Source organism: Gigantopelta aegis, chromosome 2 (assembly GCF_016097555.1).
Source record: "Gigantopelta aegis isolate Gae_Host chromosome 2, Gae_host_genome, whole genome shotgun sequence".
Lineage (NCBI taxonomy): Eukaryota > Metazoa > Mollusca > Gastropoda > Neomphalida > Peltospiridae > Gigantopelta > Gigantopelta aegis.
This window is the reverse complement of record NC_054700.1, coordinates 9,037,343-9,058,406: the sequence shown is the minus strand read 5'-3', so window position 1 is coordinate 9,058,406 and position 21,064 is coordinate 9,037,343. Positions and strand designations below refer to the sequence as shown.

The following is a 21,064-nucleotide window of genomic DNA, read 5'->3' as shown; positions in this document are numbered from 1 at the left end:
TTGGCGATATCATCTTCATCAGGTAACGTCCGTCTCCTTCTCTGTATCACTCTCAAACCAACATACAATTACGCACCGCTCACGGGCCCAAGTCCTGTTTTATAGGTTTTTCTATTTTCTCTTAATGATCCATCGCTGCGGAAATAATTTAACATAGCACGCGTTGTCAAATGTTTTGGAGGCTGGCGTGATCTTTAACGTGACATCGTCAAAGATGACTGAAACAACTTCTACGTTCACGACAATGTCTACGCAAGGCAAGAACTTCCGAATCCAAAGTCATGATGATGCCACGTGGATTCTTACCAGCGCCTTCGTCGTGTTCACCATGCAGTCAGGTAGGATTCTCATTTTCCCATTGTTTACAGTTTGTTTTTGTGTTTTTGAAATTCAGAGTATGAGAGAAAGGAATTGTAAATGTATATAGTAATATGTCAGATGTATGTTTAAGGATTTTAAATATTTTAATTGTGTTTTGGGAATTGTGATCGGAAATGCTGGAATTATGCAGGGGTGGGGTTCTGGAGTTCGGCGAGCAACGTTTTTAGAGGGCGTTTGAGTAATACCCATCTGGAAAATCTATTAAACAAAATAAATTTCGTTTTGAGTAGGGGGTCGACCACCGAATCTCACCCCACCCTCGGTACACGCACCTGTAATATATTTTAATACTTAGCTTCTTATGTTTATTTTATTTATTTATTTATTTATTTATTTATTTATTTATCTGTTTATTTATTTATTTATTTATTATGAACTATGGACAGATACCCGTTCTGTCCACGCGGTAGCAGGCTCTGTTGGAAGGTCATCTCCATCCATGTTGCTGCAACACAATGTGAACTTTATTTCTCGGTACTTCCTTTCATCCATTGTTTATAGCAGAACATGTGTCTAAGGCGCGATGGACTGTAGGATCGATCGATCGTGTCGGAAGACCAATTGAATTTGACCTGTTACAAAATGATTTCACCCAAAACTAATTAGAACAGAAATGATGTTGTTTACTTGCTGTGTGTTTCTTAGGGGTTGGTGCGGGCGTGTGTTGTTGTTGGTTTTTTCGGGGGGTTGCGGGCGTGTGTGTGTGCGTGTGTTTTAGGTGGGTTTTTTGGCAGGGGTGTTATATTTTAGGTGAGATTTTGTTTGGGGGTGGGGGTGTAATATTCATATATGCATGCTGTATACCATTCAAAACCGACTCTCGAAACTGCATGCTAAATAAGATATTTGTTTTTAAAGAAAATGTTTGAAGGTAGCAGTAAACAGCATACATGTAACATCTTACCAATGTGCCTAACACTACTAGTCTGCCGTTGATGATATGTATGACAGTGGGGGTTTTCTACCGTTTAAGGGGAAATATTACTCTCGTTCTCTATCTCTCCCCTGATATTAGTTACAGGAGAGCAATTTTAGCTCCTCTTAGCATGTGAATTTATACATGGTATCACTGTGGTACTTACTATCTTAAAGAAAAAAAGAAAGAAATGCTTTATTTAACGACGCGCTCAACACATTTTATTTACGGTTATATGTACTATCTTAAATGCCTACCCATAATCGAAGGTAGAGGAGCAGTTGTTCACTCCCCTCAATAGTTTTCCCATCGAGGTCTGAAAATGTTGTTTTATCTGGCCACAAATTCCTGTAATTATACTTCAACCACTGTCACTGCATCAGCTACTATTGTTTTTGCAACATGTGCGTCGTTCTTCCAGAGCTAGGATGATAATTTCTGTGTGGAACCAGAGGCGGATCTAGGGGGACTCAGGGGCCGCCCACCCCCCTATAGTTTGCGACAGTTATAATTTTATAATATATTAATTTGAGTTTTTTTACGATCCCCTCCAAACCACCCCCAAAGTTCCATTGGCATTACGCCTCATATCATTGGGGGCACCCCTCTCCCCCCCCCCCCCCATAAATGGATTTTCTGGACCCGCCACTGGGAACTAGAGTAGTCAAAGACGTTTCCCGTTATGTCTAACAATAGCGATTCAGGAGGCACATTTATTTTCTCCAGGTCAAATATATAAATACAATTTGTGCACTGACGTACCTAGGATCAGGCTGGTAGGTACAGGGTTCGGAGCTCGGGACCGGCTCCCACCCAGAGCGAGGTTTAACGACTCAATGGGTAGGTGTAAGACCACTACGCCCTCTTCTCTCTCACTAACCACCAACAATTAACAACTAACCCATTGTCCTGGACAGACAGTCCAGATAGCTGAGGTGTGTGCCCAGGACAGCGTGCTTGAACCTTAATTGGATATAAGCCCGAAAATAAGTTGAAATGAAATGAAATGACGTAGCTAGGATTTTATGTTGAGGTGGGATGGGCAACGTATTAATAAATTGAAAAATAAACCCTACAAATAAACCTGCAAACCCCCCCCCCCCCCAAAAAAAAAAAAAACAAAAAAAAAAAAAAACAAGACAAACAAACAAACTGTTTTAGCCAATTATAACATTTTTTTTACAATGTTTGTAAGACGAAGAGTTCAAGTCAATTAATCCGCGCAGCTTCGGAAGTACAGATATAGCGTGCGGCCCTGGCTTTAATAGGTCAGATGAAGGGGATCGATCCCGTGAACCACCACACGTCAGGCGAACGATCTACACGTTAGACACTCGTTTCCAATGTATTAAACTCACTGAACTTGAAAGTAGTGAATATAACTCCGCAATGAAAATGAATCCGATGGGACGGCAATCACTGGTAAATGGGGAGAATTGTCTGAATGTCACTGTCAAAGCCACAGATTTACTAAAGAGCATTTAAAGTGACTTATTAATGATGCGGAAATGTCATTCTTTCTAGAAATACTCTTTGTGTTCATTCATTGGGTCTGAAAACGTGTTTTGTTGTTATTGTTGTTTTATCTGTCTCTCTATCTGTCTGTCAGTCTGTCTGTCTGTCTGTCTCTCTCTCTCTCTGTGTCTCTCTGTGTATGTGTGTGTGTGTCTCTCTTTCTTTCTTTCTATATCTCTCTCTTTATTTCTCTCTCTCTCTCTCTCTCTCTCTCTCTCTCTCTCTCTCTCTCTCTCTCTCTCTCTCTCTCTCTCTCTCTCTCTCTCTCTCTCTCTCTATATATATATATATATATATATATATATATATATATATATATATATATCTCCACCAGTCCCTCATTTATATGAATGTCTATTATACATGAAATTTCAGAAATATCCTACTCATAATAGATATAATTATTGTCTTTCAAGTACAGTAATAATGATAACTGCCCACATAAATATCGAGTATCACAGAATGCTCTTTTTGTCTCATATCTAGTTGAAAACCGGAGAAGAGAAAAAAAAGGAGATATGATTCGATTTGAATTAAGTGCTCTTCGATGACTTTACCTTTAGCTATTAAAAAAAAAGAAGTAAAAATATTAAAATTTAAATATCATCCGCATTCAGATGATTCACTTGATTACATAATTGAGCAAAAGTCGATGTAATTCATATTGGCAGCTCTAGAAATGGCCAGGAGGCGGGTGGGACGAAAGGGCTGCATTCAAATGAAACATATTTAAGCGTTGCTTTAGGACTGATCATATATGTGGGGCAGGATACTTTTATTGCCATATACTCATCAACAACAGAATAAAATTATGTTTGCATTATGAGAAAACAAATTACAGCAGATCGGCAAGGCTTTACAGAATAACTACTAAGCACCTTGCCTCTCTCAGTAGGTCAGTTCCAACCAGAATACTCCACATCTTCAGACAAGGACGGGATCTAAACCCCTACCCCCACACCCACTCCACCTGGTAGAGCGTTCCCTTGAGGTGCTTGGGTCTCATTATCTGGTTGGGATTGTCCCGTCTCAGTGCTCCACGATTGGTTTATAAAAGGAAGGAAGGAAATGTTTTATTTAACGACGCACGCTGCCGCCACTCCATGGGCTACTCTGCAGCAAGGGAACTTTTATATGCACCATCCCACAGACATGGTAGTACATACCACGGCCTTTGATATTCCAGTTGTGGTGCGGTTTATAAAAGGTCATTGTAGGTAGGTAGGTAACTAGTTTAACGTCTTCATATACCACTAGGTTTTTTGAACACGCCCAAAGATAAGATCGGAGGTCCGACTCGGGACAGGAGGTCGTTGTGTGTGTTGTCCTGTAAGTGGGGAAATGCGGATAAACGATCCCTAAACGATGCTAATGAAAAAGAAATTGTAGAGTTTTCTGTTTTTTTCTAAAGAAAACTTGCTAGATTGGCTAATACTTCCAATAGATAATGATTAATTATTCAATGTTGTCTAGTAGTGTCGTTAAACAAAACAACATTATATATACTAGCATATACACACAAACATAGACACAAACACGCACGCACGCACACACACACACACACACACACACACACACACACATATTATCAGGGTTGAAAATTAACATGAAAACCATGGTCGCCAGCAGGGCCAGTTGAAGAAAAATCTTACTGGCCCTTCTCAAATTCAACTAGCCCTCCAATTTTCACATTCAAATTTAACTGCACAGCCAAATTAAAAACTAAAATGTTCTTTGTTGAACAATAACCATGTGCTCATCGTAAATAGACCGTTTGCTTCAAAAGGAAACCGATGAATTGACATGTAACTTCATAATGAATAATGTTAAAATTCATATAAAAACATGTTAAAAAGAGTTAAACCCATAACTCAAATAACACGTTTTTAAAAAAGCAATTCAGTATAAATAAAAATGTTTCTTTACAAATTACCATTAAATTATACATATTAAATCTCATTTTAATACATGGGTGAAGACAAAATGCTAGAACAGCCAAGGTATGCAGCTTGCCTTGTCGTGTCTCTGGAATAAAAAAAAATGAATAATGCAATACAAAGAGACTAAAGGTAGAACTCTGCGTGCTTTAGTATATAAAATAGTCTCGGGTGGCCGTCCTCTTTGTGGCGATGCCAGAGGGATGAAGTAAATTTTGTGGCGATGCAAGAGGAATTCCATTTCCTTGGGAGTGGCTGTCCTCCTACAGATGAAGCACGCACGCGTTTGATTTGGATATTGTAAATGCTACTAATAAAATAAATATCGAAAGGAAAATAAATCTGACAACCCCCCCCCAAAAAAAAAAAAAAACACAACAACAACAACACACACACAAAAAAAAAAAAAAAAAAAAAAAAAACATTTTACCAAAGTATACCATGTATCATATTACAATAGTATAAAGCATATGCTGTTGTTAGTGTGAGTTAAAACTACAAGATAGATTTTGATTTAAATATGGTTCCTTTTTACCATAACATTGAATAACAGTTGTCAAATTGTAGCTCTACTAGATAATTATGGCGTATCCAGTCCAATTCCAATAAGCCCACGACTTCCAGATTAAAAAAAATATATGCAATGTCTTCGACACGTTTTGAGCTCTATTTTCAGAAAGACCCAGCCCAAAGCCATAGAAGATGAATTTGGCGTGGTCAAAATATAGAACATGTTCTAGGACTTCTGCGTCTGTAGTTCGCGCCAACACAGAGGCGGTGTGTTTTGTCACATTCGATTCAGTTTCAGTGTCTTTTCTTGTTTAACTGGTACCATGGTACCATACTCACCAGACCCTAAAATCGATGGTCGCCCAACGGACTACCTTTCTAAAATTCTTTGTCACCCTTAGCCAATAAAGTTCGCACGGGCGACCGGGCGACTGCTAATTTTCAACCCTATACACACACACACACACAAACACACACACACACACACACACACATATATATATATATATATATATATATATATATATATATATATATATATATATATATATATACACACACACACACACACATACATACATACATACATACATACATACATACATACATACATACATACATACATACATATATATATATACATACATGTACACATGAATGTCTGAATAGCTCAGAACGTAGCGTGGTAATTCTGCAAGCGATACGGTGCCACAGGTGCAAGTCACAACAACGGCATGGCACAATTTTTGAGGTCAGAAATTATTTAATTATCCCCTGCGCCAGTGCGTTAATATCTATGTATGTAATAGTCATCCTCGACATACATACAATATATAGATATTCATACATCAATACATACATATACAGAGAGAGGGGGGGGTGGGGGAGGGGGGAAGGGAGAAACCGAGAGAGACAGAGAGAGGGGGACAGAGAGAAAAAGAAACAGAGAGAAACAGAGAGAGAGAGAGAGAGAGAGAGAGAGAGAGAGAGAGAGAGAGAGAGAGAGAGAGAGAGAGAGAGGGGGGGGGGCAGGTAGAAAGAAGAGCGAGAGAAACAGACAGACAGAGAGACAGATACAGGGAGAGAAATGTTTCTATCTCAAAATCGTTCATGTGGTGTATACAACGAGCGACAAACCTACATATCATTATCCCCCACTTAGTCCTAATTAGCTTGACATGATTTGCGTTTCAATCATGATCTGTTGACCCATCACCCCATAAAACAATATAACCCGAGCTCCCGTATACATTCGGCCTTACTTCTATATCTATGGTTTGTGATCTTTCCTGGAATAGACCTACGTGATTATCAGTATTTCCATCATACAAAGGCTTCCTTTTGCTAAGATGAACCTGACGGTATCATATTACATCTTGACCTTAACTCTAAGGTCATGAATATAGGCGTACGTGCACTACTACTAACATCAATTACATCTTAACCTGTTCATAATAAAAGTGACTTGAATTATATGTGTATTAGCGGTAGTTCGCAGAACGCCGTACCCAATCGCTTCTTCCTCGATTGAAATGGATGGCGATGCACTTAGCGCTTAATTCGAGTGTTCTTGGTGTTTTGCCTTGTAAATAAACTGTTTTCCAATCGAAGAAGTCAACAACGTATGATATGTACTTGAAAAGCTAGAATCGAAGATTACACAGTTACAATTTTGCTTAAGAATATGTTTTTAATTAAATGATTTAAATGATGGATGAATACCTTACAAATCACATACCAGAACTAAAGGGTTTCGTACGTGCAGAATGACAACTTAATGGCGTATTTGATTCCAGTTAAAGGCACTGTCTCTCGTGTTCTGCCTTTGTCAAATAATTCTAACAGAGGGCGAGACGTAGCCCAGTGGTAAAGCGTTCGCTTGATGCGCGGTCGGTCTAGGATCGATCCCCGTCGGTGGGTCCATTGGGTTATTTCTCGTTCCAGCCAGTGCTCCACAACTGGTGTAACAAACGCCGTGGTATGTACTGTCTTGTCTGTGGGATGGTGCATATAAAAGATAAACGTAGCCCATGAAGTGGCGACAGCGGGTTTCCTCTCAATATCTGTGTGGTCCTTAATCATATGTCTAACGCCATATAACCGAAAATAAAATGTGTTGAGTGCGTCGTGAAAAAAACCTTTCCTTCCTTCTGACTAACAGAATACATCTTCTTGTTTAAGATATCAGTCCAGTGGTAACGCGCACGCCAGATGTGCAGTCGGTCTGGGATCGATCCCCGTCGGTGGGCCCATTGGGGTATTTCTCGTTCCAGCCAGTGCACCACGACTGGTATATTAAAGGCCGTGGTATGTGATATCCTGTCTTTGGGATGGTGCATATAAAAGATCCTTTGCTACTAATGTAGCAGGTTTCCTCTTTAAGACTGTATGTTAAAATTACCAAATGATTTGACATCCAATAGCCGATGATTAATAAATTAATGCGCTCTAGTGGTGTCTTTAAACAAAACACATTTTAACTTTAACTTTCAGTGTGTTTCTGGTCGTCCAAATGTTTGTAGTAGCTAAAACGTCATATTATTTCCAAGTATTTTTTTTTTTGTACGTACGGAAATTTGGAGAGGTACAAACACTGATATTCTAAACAGAACAAAACGCATTTCATATGCAATTTTAGTGATTTAAAATGTCAGTCGGAAATGTGTTACAATAGCATCAAATTCAGGGTAGACCCTTAAAGTCAACGTATATATATTTTATTTTATTTTCTGTATTTCGTTTTCATTTCTTTTCAAAAACACATTAATTCTATACGAGCTTGGTGATTATATGAAAACAATTTGCTCACAAGGCCAACTGCAATTCATGTACGCTTGTTCTTCTACCAATGAATTAGGTTAATGTGCGGATGGAAAGAAATAAGGGATCTCACTAAAACAAACAGGAAAGAGTTACTGACATTCAATCTCTCATTAATGACTACATCTTTGTACATTATAAAGAGATTACAGGGCTAATAGCGACTGAAAGGTGGTCCACAATATACTAAAGATCAGTATAGATCGGTATAGATCAAATGTTGCCACTTAGTCCATTTCCATTACGGACTGATGGCGAAGGTTCGTTTATATGATACTTTTATATACATGATAGGATATTCACGAACGGCCTTGGTCAACCGGTCTTGAAATTAGTTATCGAATGTTCCGCAAAACGAAACATGTTTTAATATCTTCATTTCAACTTACTTTCGTGCTTAAATCCAATTAAGGTTAAAAAACGCTGTCCTGGGCACATACCTCAGCTATCTGGGCAGTCTGTCCAGGATCGTTGGATAGTTGTTAGTGGTTAGTGTGAGAGAAGAGGGTGTAGTGGTCTTACACCTATCCATTGAGTCGTTAAAACTCGCTCTGAGTGGGGTACCGGGCTGTCTGTCCAGTACAGTGGATTAGCTGTTAGTGGTTAGTGTGAGAGAAGAGGGTGTAGTGGTCTTACACCTATCCATTGAGTTGTTAAAACTAACTCTGGGTAGGAGCCGGTACAGGTGTCACATATAATTTGCACTCCCCTGGATTTGCACTCCCCAGTCAACATTATACGTAGAATAAGTACTCCCCAGTCCATATTATACATGTAATATACACTCCCCTAGTCTATATTATATGTATAATAAGCACTCCCTCTGAATAATATGCACTCCCCCAGACTATATTACACGTATGCTATCATAATTTTTAAACACTCACAAAATTATGTTTGAGTGTTTTTTATGTTTATAAAAGCTGGTATAAATCTTAGTGGCGAATCTAGAAGAGGGTGTTGGGTATATGAATCGGGGGCGAACCCAAGGGGACCAAAACTTTCCTTGATTCACCCTTGCAAATTTGCAGAATAGAAATAACTCATCGTGTGTGGTGATCGGACGGATCCCAGAATCTGCTTGTTTAAAGACCTTGATAAATAAAAAATTAACTTGAGAAAGTTACAGGGACAATATGAAAGACAAAGGAAGAAAAGCGAATTTTAGACGACATGGCAATTGTGCACTGGTAATGCGTTCGTCCTGATACGAGGTCGGTCTAGGTTAGGCCCGCGTCGGTGGGCCTTATCGGCTATTTCTCGTTCTAGCAAGTACATCACGACTTCAGTCATGATCTACTCTTTTTTGATTAGCAACAAGGAATCTTTTATATGCACCATCCCACAGACAGGATAGTACATACCACGGCCTTTTTTTACGCCAGTTGTGTAGCACTGGCTGGAAGGAGAAATAGACCAATGGGCCCATCGACGCACATCAAGCGAGCGCTATACCACTGAGCTATGTCCCGCCCCTGGACCGACAGTGGACTAATAATGAATATGGATTCAATATTCAAACATACGTATAATAATGACTGGGGAGTGCATATTCTTGGGAGTGCACAATAAATGCTACACCGGGCTGCGAACCCTGTACGTGCTAGCCTTATGTCTGATGGCTTAACCACGCAGGTGAAACCTTTTTTTTTTTACAACCAACATACTTACATTTATCACCAATTACAGCACTTGTGGTGTTCACTTCTCTATCAAAAGTTGGGTGCACCTCGAACTTTGACCCAGCCGGAAGTTATTTGGTTTAGTACTACCTATTCAAAGCAAAAGTTGACGGACAGACGCCGTGCAGACAGACACCAGAGAAATCGGTACTAGAAAAGCTCCACTGATGAATGCCATAGTAGATACAACTCGAGGAGAAAACAGACTTTGAAAATGTTCAATGATAAATTTTTATTTAAATATTTATCTTTTCTCTATTATTTCACGACGACTGACCCAGTGAATCGTAGTACCACGTTTGAGAATTTTCATTGTTATATTTCTATTTATAATGTTTACATTTAATACAAATTCATAAAGTTAAAGTATGAAGTTTGTTTTGTTTAACGAAATCATCCAATAGCCGATGATTAATAAATCAATGTGCTCTAGTGGTGTCGTTAAACAAAGCAGACTTTAACTAATTTTTTATTGCTTTAATCACCCATTAACAAAACATGCTTTCATATTCATGACTTAAAATATACTTTTTATTTATTTCTAAAACACTTCTTTACATTCATGGTTATTGTTCATAGAATCATAAACATCAAAAATAAATATTGAAATTTATTCGTTTAGTTTATAGAAAAAAAACGCCTCTTCCTTATAATGACGTAAATTACCTTGCCATTTATTTCCAATTTCGAACTACTGTAAAATAACAAAATACGTATTCATATGGTATTCTCTTAGCTTTCTTTAATACGCTGTCTTTTTAATATATTTATGTCCCTCCAGACATACCTCTTAAAGGGACATTAGTTTCCGACTAATAAAATATATCTACGATTAAACTTACATATTAAAAGGACATTCCTGAGTTTGCTGCAATTTTTAAGATCTTATCGACTAACAGAGACTTTTTAACGATTGTAATTACATATCAAATATATTTAATATGTAAGTTTAATCGTAGAAATTTTTTATTAGTTTATTAGTTGGAAACATCTTACAATGCAGCAAACTCAGGAATGTCCCTTTAACTATATTTTCTTGTTTAGAATATCAGTGTCTGTATATTCAATGCGTTTCTGGTCGTCTTAATATTTGTAAGAAGCCCAAATTGGATTTTGTCTTCAAATAATTTCGTACGTACCAGAAAACAATATTTTAGGAAATAAGATGAAATTTAACCTAGTACAAATATTAGAACGATCAGAAACACTAATATTTCATTTAAAATCGTTAAAATGTCTCTGTTAATCAATAACATCTTAAAAAGTACAGCAAACTCAGGAATGTCCCTTTAATATCTCTTATTCAGAAAATCGACCTCGAGCGCTTTTATATTTAAAATCGAAAACAAATCTATTCTTTCCTTGAAGGCAATGCAATTTTAACACGGTTTTAATTAATTCAATATAATTTTATTTTCTATTGCGTAATTCTGCTGATCTTGATATCTAATATAGGCCTATTATTATTATATTGGTAACTAGTATCGATCGTACCCAGGATGCAGAAAGCTGCGGTTGCCAGTAATTAGTATCACTTTTGTTCTCATTGTTTTTTGGCTCCAAACCAATAATCAAATATGTACATACATGAACAAAAAACCCAGAAAAGGATAGCCGACACTGACTAATAGTGTTGTTCGAAGGCAATGTGGAAGAATGGATCCAAGTTAACAAGGATACATTGGCAGGATAATTCGTGCTGATCAGATGATATATTAGGAGTGGACATTCTACATGTCTTTTAACGTGTACTGTTTAACACCTGTGATTTACTGTGGTGTTTTAAAATGCTGATTTGTAACGAATTGTCGGCCGATCAGATGATATATTAGGAGTGGACATTCTACATGTCTTTTAACGTGTACTGTTTAACATCTGTGATTTACTGTGGTGTTTTAAAATGCTGATTTGTAACGAATTGTCGGCCGATCAGATGATATATTAGGAGTGGACATTCTACATGTCTTTTAACGTGTACTGTTTAACACCTGTGATTTACTGTGGTGTTTTAAAATGCTGATTTGTAACGAATTGTCGGCCGATCAGATGATATATTAGGAGTGGACATTCTACAATTCGGTGTAACGTCTACTGTTTAACACCTGTGATGTACTGTGGTGTTTTAAAATGCTGACTTGTAACGAATCGTCGGCCGATCAGATGATATATTAGGAGTGGACATTCTACAAGTAAGTTTAACGCTGACATTTTAACACCTGTGATTTACTGTGGTGTTTTAAAATGCTGACTTGTAACGAATCGTCGGCCGCTCTGTGTCGGTTCAGGGACCCTTCAGCGGATGCCATGTGGATACTTTCGAGCACCTTTATAGTATTTACCATGCAGTCAGGTCAGTTGTAAAATATCGTCTTGAACATCTGTTATAATTGGGTGCTTTCATATATGCTTATTCTGTATTATCAGTCACAATTGTTTTGAAAGAATGAAGGAAGGAAATGTTTTATTTAACGACGCACTCAACACATTTTATTTACGGTTATATGGCGTCAGACATATGGTTAAGGACCACACAGATATTGAGAATTCTAAATTGTGAAACTTCATGATGGGATGATACCTTAGCAAGGGACTTGTCTTTCAGTTAATCGACTTGCTGTGTATATATAGAATTCAGCACGCCAGGTAGGTGAATATAGAAAACATACCTCGAGAAATGGAACATGTTAAACTGTATACTAATATAATTCCAATAACATTTTCAGTTCCACTGAACTTCTCCAAGTGAACAATTTGTATATATGAATTTTTTTTTACATATATATATATATATATATATATATATATATATATATATATATATATATATATGAATGAATGCAATTTCAATTATAATGCGTCTCTTTGCATTTCATTTCATTTCATTGCACTATGTCTGCGTGTCTATTTATTATTCAAGCATGTCCGTTCTGGGCGCAACTTCTATCATGGCCAGTGGCTAAACGAAAGGTTGGGTATCTAGAAAACCCTGTGAAATTAAATGATATCTAAATTTATCAACAGATTGTATTGCGCTAATACAAACGTCAGACAGACTATCAGATACAGGTACAAATATGAAATATTTTACGTGGCATAATTTGACTAGCAGACAAAAGGATAGGATGATGGTGTACCGAAACCCAGAGTTTTACGGACAACTATAGTTTAACTAGTTTGTTTAGTCTTTTTACCAGGACGGGAATCCTGGTGGGCTGAATGTTTCTGAGGAAAACTGTAATATTTGATGCACGTTTTGTACGTACTTCCCTTCAAACATTTTGAATCACCTCTTTCAAGAAACCCTGTATCCGTGCATGTATTGTGCTGATAAACTCACTAATCTGTGGGGGCGGTTTTGTTCAAGAATTTATATTTGTCAAAAGAATTGCAAGACAAAGCTTATTTGGCTGTTACAAAGCGACTAGGTTGTATTTCTTTTATAAAAATCGGTAGCTGTTGGCTGCTAGATAAAAACTGTTCAACTGATGTCATAGTACAATCGAAATGTACGACCATAATTATTCGATTAGTATACCTTAAACAATTTAGTGATTAATACCGTGTACTTCAAAAGGACACTGGCTCAATAACTAAGCTTAGGAAAATTACGTAGCGCTTATCTGCAATGGTCGCTGCTTGCATTTGCAACTAAATACCTTCGGTAATGAAGTAATTACGGAAATGTGTTACGAAGGATATTACAGATATTTTAGAAACGAAAACCATTTCTGGCGTCGAATGACGAAATCAATCTGAATGGTAAACGAGCACAAGCAGTGCCCTATAGAACTCTTCGATTTTGAAAAATGCCATAATTTTAGAACATCGAGTTTGCAATAGGACAGTTTGAAATTGCAGTGGAACAAAAGTGAAAAACAAAACAAAAACACTTTGCTTGAGTATTTGGCTGTTCGTTCGAAAGATCAATAGTCAGTAAGGCGAAGCTAGAGAAAGGAAAGGAATGTCTGGTTACCGCCACCCCAGCACATTTTCAACTACGGCGATTTGATGCTGTATACATGGTTATTTTTTATTGTTGGTCCAAAGACAGAGAGAGCTAGAGACAAAAAGGAAACATACTGCCGACAAGCAAGATCATCTTGCTGACATGTGACAAAGGAACTTTCATATGCACATTACCATAGAAAAGACAGTACAGCCGACAACGTTTGGTTAATCAGTCGTGGAGCACTGCCTTGGACCAGGACAATCCAGCCTCTCAAACTGGATTGATGCTACGACCCATCGCACTTCGGACGAGCACTAGGTTATTGAGATGAACCAGGGTCTATGAGCTGGAAGAAGGAAAATTAGTCTTACCACATAAGGAATAACCAACGGTTTTTAATGCACCAAGCTTGTAATATCTGCTCAAGTTTCCATTATCGGCAGAAACTTTGTGATGTGTGTATATCATTGAAATACTTTAATCATAATACTGACCTGAATACTGGTGTTTAGTGTGTAACAGAACAAAGTTGCAGACAGTCCTCAGGATGCCATATTCCATTATCACCAACGTGATTTTTACATACATTCTTCTATATAGAAAATACCACAGTTTTTGATATCCCTGTCCAGGAGTCGGTGTGGAGGGTGACAACCGCCGCCTCTACTTTAGGGCAGTAGGGTGTGCGATTCTAAGACGATATGCCGGTGTATACGCCTTGGAAGGAGAACGGTTTTCGTGATCCGCCAACAGACTCCATGTGGATAGTGACCAGTACATTCGTAATATTCGCTATGCAGTCGGGTAAGTAATGCGCTGCTACCCAGGCGAGGATCTGGGTGATGTTTCGGGGTATCGATCCTCCTCCAACTCCACCCCACGTTTCGGATTTTTAAAAATCGTTTTAAAGTTCTTAACCTTAAGGGCTATAAGTATTGTATCTATTTGTTATCGTGTGTAAATAGCTTTGGACTTCCCCTTCCCCTGCTAAAAAAAACAACATACTGGATCCTTGCCTGCTACCATCGTGATAGAAATGTCAAGACTACAGGCATGTTCATGAGAGAGTACTAACAAGCGCTCGCCTCAGATTAAGTATATTGGAGTTATCACGAACGCCCACAAATTCTCGTTATTCTGAACATGCTGCCTGTGTCGGCTCAGACACATTAAATTACCACTCTGATTGAACGAAGCCTGTAGAGCGTAGGTCACACAATGATGTCTTTCCACATGGCGTGGTTTTGGGTTTACACAGTAAAGCAGCCCATACACGATCAATTTAATTGACAATAATATTGATACAATATTATTGATGAATATTTATTGGCCACCAACGACGCAGTTATTTACACAATATGTTAAGTCATTTGTCCTCAAGTCATTGCTCTAAGCTATTGTCTTTGCTTTTGATAAGCGAAAATATAAAAAAAGAAAACCATGGTCCAAACAATGGTTAGTGCAGAGAAAAAAGTTTGGCCATGTTCAACTGCTTAAGGAACTTAGAAAAAATGAGCAGGCGTATTATCGATATTTTCTTCGTATGGATGTAATAGCAAATCATTATTAAATAATTAACATTATATTCATAAAATAATAATTTGTCTAATTTTGCATTAATGATGACATCAATAGGTAAATATGAGAAAATTATTTTGAAAAAAAAATGCCAGTAAATATAGCAAGAAAACATAATTCAAAGTTAATATATATTTTAATAAAAATAAAAGAAATAAAGCAGACAGTGGATTGATAATTTTATTAATGCTATATTTATAAAGAAGACATTTTCTCTCTTCTTTTTCCTAACTGGACATGTTTATCCTTAGATGACTGGCTTCCGAATGAAATAGTGTGCAATAATTTGACAAAGTGCCATCAACGACACACTAGTATTGAGAAACCTTCAATAAATATCTACCGATGTTTGATTCTGTCAATATATTGTGTCAATCAAAAACTTGCTTCAATATCACACACTACTGATCAATAATATTGTCAATTTTTATAATTGACAATATTATTGTCAATAAAATTGATCGTGTATGGGCTGCTTAAGACGCAATACACGTGTTGATGGGATGGAACGCTCGTTATTTTAGGCGTCTCTGGCATTACAAGAGAACTATTTGGAGGAATTTGCATTTATAAACGAAACAAAATGGCTACGGTTTATCTACCCGAATGAAAATGTTACGTATTTTCTTGCAATTCTTGGTTTTAAATATTTGATAAAATTAAATATCTATGAATAATGAATGGTAGCGATGTTGTTAGGACTTAAATGATAATTTTAGATAATTGGTTCACTTTAAAAAAAAATAGTTTAATGGGGATGCAAGCAGTGATTGTTTTTTTCATCTTCGCTTGATGTGTTTTGCGTACGTTATTTCTTGATCTTCATCCTTACTGTGTACTCTAAACCTCCCGTGTGCCTCCCAGGCTTATTTATGAGCCCATGGAATGTTTTCAGTGTGTAAGTACACACACTTTGCAGTTATGGAAATATTTACATCAATAATATTAATGTCAACGTTGTGTCATAGTTTTTATATGCACAGGAATTTGGGAATTAAATAAAGTCGAAGACCGCAAGACCAAAACACGGACGTCAAACATTAAATTAACACATTTAGCGATCGTAATATACTAATATCCCATAAATAAATTACGGCAACTATTTACAAACATAATTTCATACACTATAACCAAATTATTATGAAATACAACTAAATGTAGCTCGCGTTGTGCATCCAAACAATCACTAATAACAATAGTTACGCAATTTCGTTTTTGCCTATAGTGCGCGACACGACAAACGGCACTACTAAGAATTTCATTAAACAATAACTATAATAAATGGCATAGTTCCAGACATTACAGAATACAAGCAAATATGCAAATAATTACTACTAAATGTAAAAATAAATATTGTGTTTTGTCCAGTATTAAAATTACTTGAGAAAGGTCCACGTCACAGCAGTTACGAAAATTGTTGGGACAGCCATGACAATATGTACCACAAAATAGTATTGCACGAATTATTTCGGTTATATATATATATATATATATATATTGCGTGTATTTTTGTGTGCGTGCATGCGTGCGATAATTAGTGTTGTTGGACAATTCCTTTTTCCTTTATATATTATGTTAGATTTTTGAAGCTATGTTAGTTCTACGTCATCATAAAACAGTCATAGGCTATGACATCACTACGACACTTGCCATAGTCTACGATATCGTAGTGCTAATATAGCTTCGAAAATCTGGGCCTTGTTTATTAATTTGGGTTTCTTGATGAAAAGGGAGCTGGCTTTATATCATTCGGTTGAGTGCTCGCTTGAAGTCGCAGGATCGAACCACCCCGGTGGATCCATTTAATTGACTGAGTTTTTTCCTCGTTCCATCCAATGTACCAAATGCTGGTCAAATATATAAGCTTCCTTGCTACTGATGGAAAAAAATGTAGCGGGTTTCCTCTGACGAATACAAGTCAGAATTACCAAATGTTTAACATCCAATAGCCGATGATTAATTAACCAATGTGTTCTAGTGGTGTCGTTAAACAACAGAAACAAACTTTCATAAAATCGTCATAGGCTATGACACCACTACCGCACTCGCCATAGCCTACGAAAGGTTTACGATATCAGAGCGCTTCCAAAAGCTAAGCACTGCTATTTAATTTAGGTTTCTATTTTATTCATCTTTTGAAGACTGCTATTGACATTGTCACGGGGATCCTATAATACCCGTAACTGAATAAAACACGATTATCCAAATATCTCTCCTAACTGTATATCTATTTGATCTCTCTGTATCGGGCAGTCCAATACCCGAATGGCTCGGCTCTAGGTATAATCAGAGATGTGATCTTATATAAATATATATATATATGTAGCACGTTTAGTTCACAAGAAAACACAACAAAACACAATACACTTTGGAATTTGTATTAACACTACGCTGACAAATGTACTTGCCGCAGTAGTTAATTAACAACAACAATATAATAACAACCCAGAACTAATCACTTAATTAGTTAATCACTAGGTGTCTAGTTTACACAATATTCTAATCACTTCACCGTGATACAACACTCACACGTGTGATAATTGAGAAACGCTTCCAGGGGAACTTAATTAATAAAGGAATTACAACTCTATTCCTACTTGGTTAATTTTTAATTAACCTTTAACTACTCATTCAGTAACCTTGTAATACAGAATTAATACTGGTACCTATCACAATAAAGACAATAACCTACAGTTTACCTAGGTCCTCTAGGATGACCGGCTAAGCTTTATATTGCCAAATACTCGTATAAAATATTAGACAGTGAAGCCTACAATTTACTTCGTCAGATTACCGGAAACACTGTCTAAATAATATTGGTATAATACAGTATTAACATATTTAAAGTCACATCAATCACATCAAGGTTATACAACAGAGCAGAAATATATATTTTCCAGTCCAAACGGACAAACGTTCCCCGGAAGCCTTCCAATGTTTCTCCTCGATATCTCTAAAATCCTATCTATTTATTCAAAATTCTCAGAGACAGCGAATATCGCCTGGGGGCACAACGCGGTACCTCACCTATCATGTGATATTGCGACAACTCCCAGAGACGGTATTTTTTTCTTAGATGGTCAGATTTACTGTCGCCATTCCGCTAGCAATACCCCGATCGTAAATCGAACTACCGAAGGTATTACGTAACTACTGGCCACATGGCCTCCACACCTGGTCTAAGTGTGTATTAGGGGGTACGGTCGTAACCAAGCTGCACACGGCCCTCTAAAACAATTAACATCGCCACAGGCGAAAAGATCAGAGCCAGTCCCGTCACAGACATTAATATTGTTTTAGCATTCTTTCAGATGTGTTGTGATCCTATTGACCTGGACCTTGAAATTCATTTATTTCATGTGTATTACCAGCAGTATATTATATTAGGTTGGAGATCTGATTATATGGCGTCGGTCATATGGTCAATGACCACACAGACAATTAAAGAGAAAACCCGCTGGCTCCACGCTATGGGCTACTCTTTTCAATGTTTAATATGCACCTATGGCCTTTATTACACCAGTTATGGAGCACTAGCTGGAACAAGAACAAGGGCGTATGTAGGAAGGTTCGCAGATACCAACGACCCCCCCCCCCCCCCCCCCATCCTCACCCTCCCTGAGATTAAAACAGTTCTTTACAGTGCAATATTAGGCTACTCATATACATGTAGGTGTTCAGGGAAAATGTAGACAGAACTGTCTGCTAGGTTCATATTCGAACCACTACAGGTCCTGGGCCCCGTTCTACAAAGCGATCTATGGTAGCTATGCACTGTAGGTGATCTTAGTGCTAAGATCGCTTCGTCGAACGGGGCCCTAGCCGAATGGGCCCACCGGAGGGAATTGATCCCAGACCGAACGCGCACCAGGCGAGCGATTTACCACTAAAACCAGGAATCATCTTTGTTTTAGAAATTTCTCATAACAATCTTGGCCTGTTATTGTTGCAATATGAGCCTGGTGGAAGAATGGTAAAAACTATTGATATTGGATCTATACTTTGTGAAATAGTTGTTTGTTTGATTTTTCTTTCTTCTTCTTTTTTGTTTATTTTTGTTTTTGTGAAGTCATTAAATTTCAACAGAAAATGTCATTTGTCATCAACACTAAGTTGTACATATTTTTTTTTCATTTCTTTAGTAAAACATTGTTGTTGTTTTTTCATCGTTTTAGATAAAGTGATGAACCTGACAGTAGTGAGGACAATAAACATAACGGGTGTAACTGATGAGGCAAGATATGTTGACCTTTCGCGAACACATGAACACACTCTTTTGCAAGTGATTAATTTGTGCACGTCATGATTTTTTTTTTTTTTTTAAATGAGCTCTGCCCTGTGCTAGTTTTGATTTAGGCTTCTTTTTAGCGGCGCAGTCAGTAAATATCTCCTCAGGAGTGGCTATCCTCCTATAGATGAGGCACTAGATAAGATATTCCTGGAATTTACTATTTTATCAAATACCCATTCGACTCTGCATTGCGCAGAGATACGGTTTTGATCGCGGGTAACGATTTTGTCGTTCATATTACATAATACTATATTGTTATTCGTTTAGTGGACTGAGCACCTCCCTTTGTGTTCTTCCTCGATTTTGTAATGTAACTTGCGGCACAATCTCTGTAACATGACTATTATAGACCTCAGCTCTCCAGAGGCAATGTATTCGATTAAATGCGCTGTCTAATTCGATAATATACCGAATTGCCTCTAACGTCAGTGATTTCAAACTTTGACATATTTGTATATATATTCACTTGGACATGAGCAATAAAACGTAGCTCTGAACTAAAAAGAAAGAAAGTACAATTGTGGTTATTTCATGGACAGTGACGTATTTTCATTACGGCAGCATACGAGAGTCTCTCTCTCTCTCGCTCTCTCTCTCTCTCTCTCTCTCTCTCTCTCTCTCTCTCTCTCTCTCTCTCTCTCTCTCTCTCTCTCTCTCTCTCTCTCTCTCTACATCGTAGTACAAATGCCAGAGAATCCGAGGGTTTCCGATTGGTTCCGTTTTGCTCCGACTCATTCCAGTGATTTTGTATATTAAAGGTACTTCATCCTCAAAAGAAAGGTTTCTTTAACTAAAAGAAAATAGACAATTAATCTATTCACCAGTAACACGCCAACACAATGTAAAATTTTAAAAGTGAGTAGGCGTGGTCGGGTCTGGCGACGACGAAATAAACGGCATGCCTACGTCACAATGCGATTTCGTGACACATTTGGCGGTGGATCAATATATACACACATACATACATACATACATACATACATACATACATACATATGACGATTATGAATCTGCAATTACAATATAGCATACCGTTTCTCCACACAAGACTGATTTCAAAAGAAGTTATGATAGTCTTTAAGCATAGCACACACAAAACTGGAGATCTTTTGCTCAGCCAATAGCTCTCGTGTAAGAGTATTCTGACATGACTCACTACCAGGTACTTTGCCGTCAAAGGAGAGCAGATCTTGGCCACGATATATGGTTCCATCGCCGTCTGTAGGAGGACTGCCACTTTAATAGACGCTAAAACAATTTATAAAAAAATCTTTCTACAGTTTCCGTAAACAGAGGGACGTCTGAAGGTGCACACTGACGTGCCTAGAATACTATTACAAGCAAGAAGCTGTATATGTTTTACAGAATACTGCTAAACGTATTTTGAGGACGAAGCACCTTTAATTTAAGTAAAACCGTTACCTGGCCTTGAAGAGTGCGTCGGAGAAGTGATCATTGATTAGAAATTACCGTATTGCGTGTCTA

General features: G+C 37.5%; 1 protein-coding gene across 1 annotated transcript in view; it reads left to right on the top strand.

Moving 5' to 3' along the window:
- The first annotated feature begins 214 nt into the window (after positions 1-214).
- Positions 215-21,064, top strand: part of LOC121379660 (putative ammonium transporter 2) — a 41,952-nt gene continuing 21,102 nt past the window's right edge. Inside the window, exon 1 of the mRNA XM_041508313.1 lies at positions 215-338. Within this exon, the coding sequence (XP_041364247.1) occupies positions 215-338 (124 nt within the window). The remainder of the gene's footprint in view (positions 339-21,064) is intronic.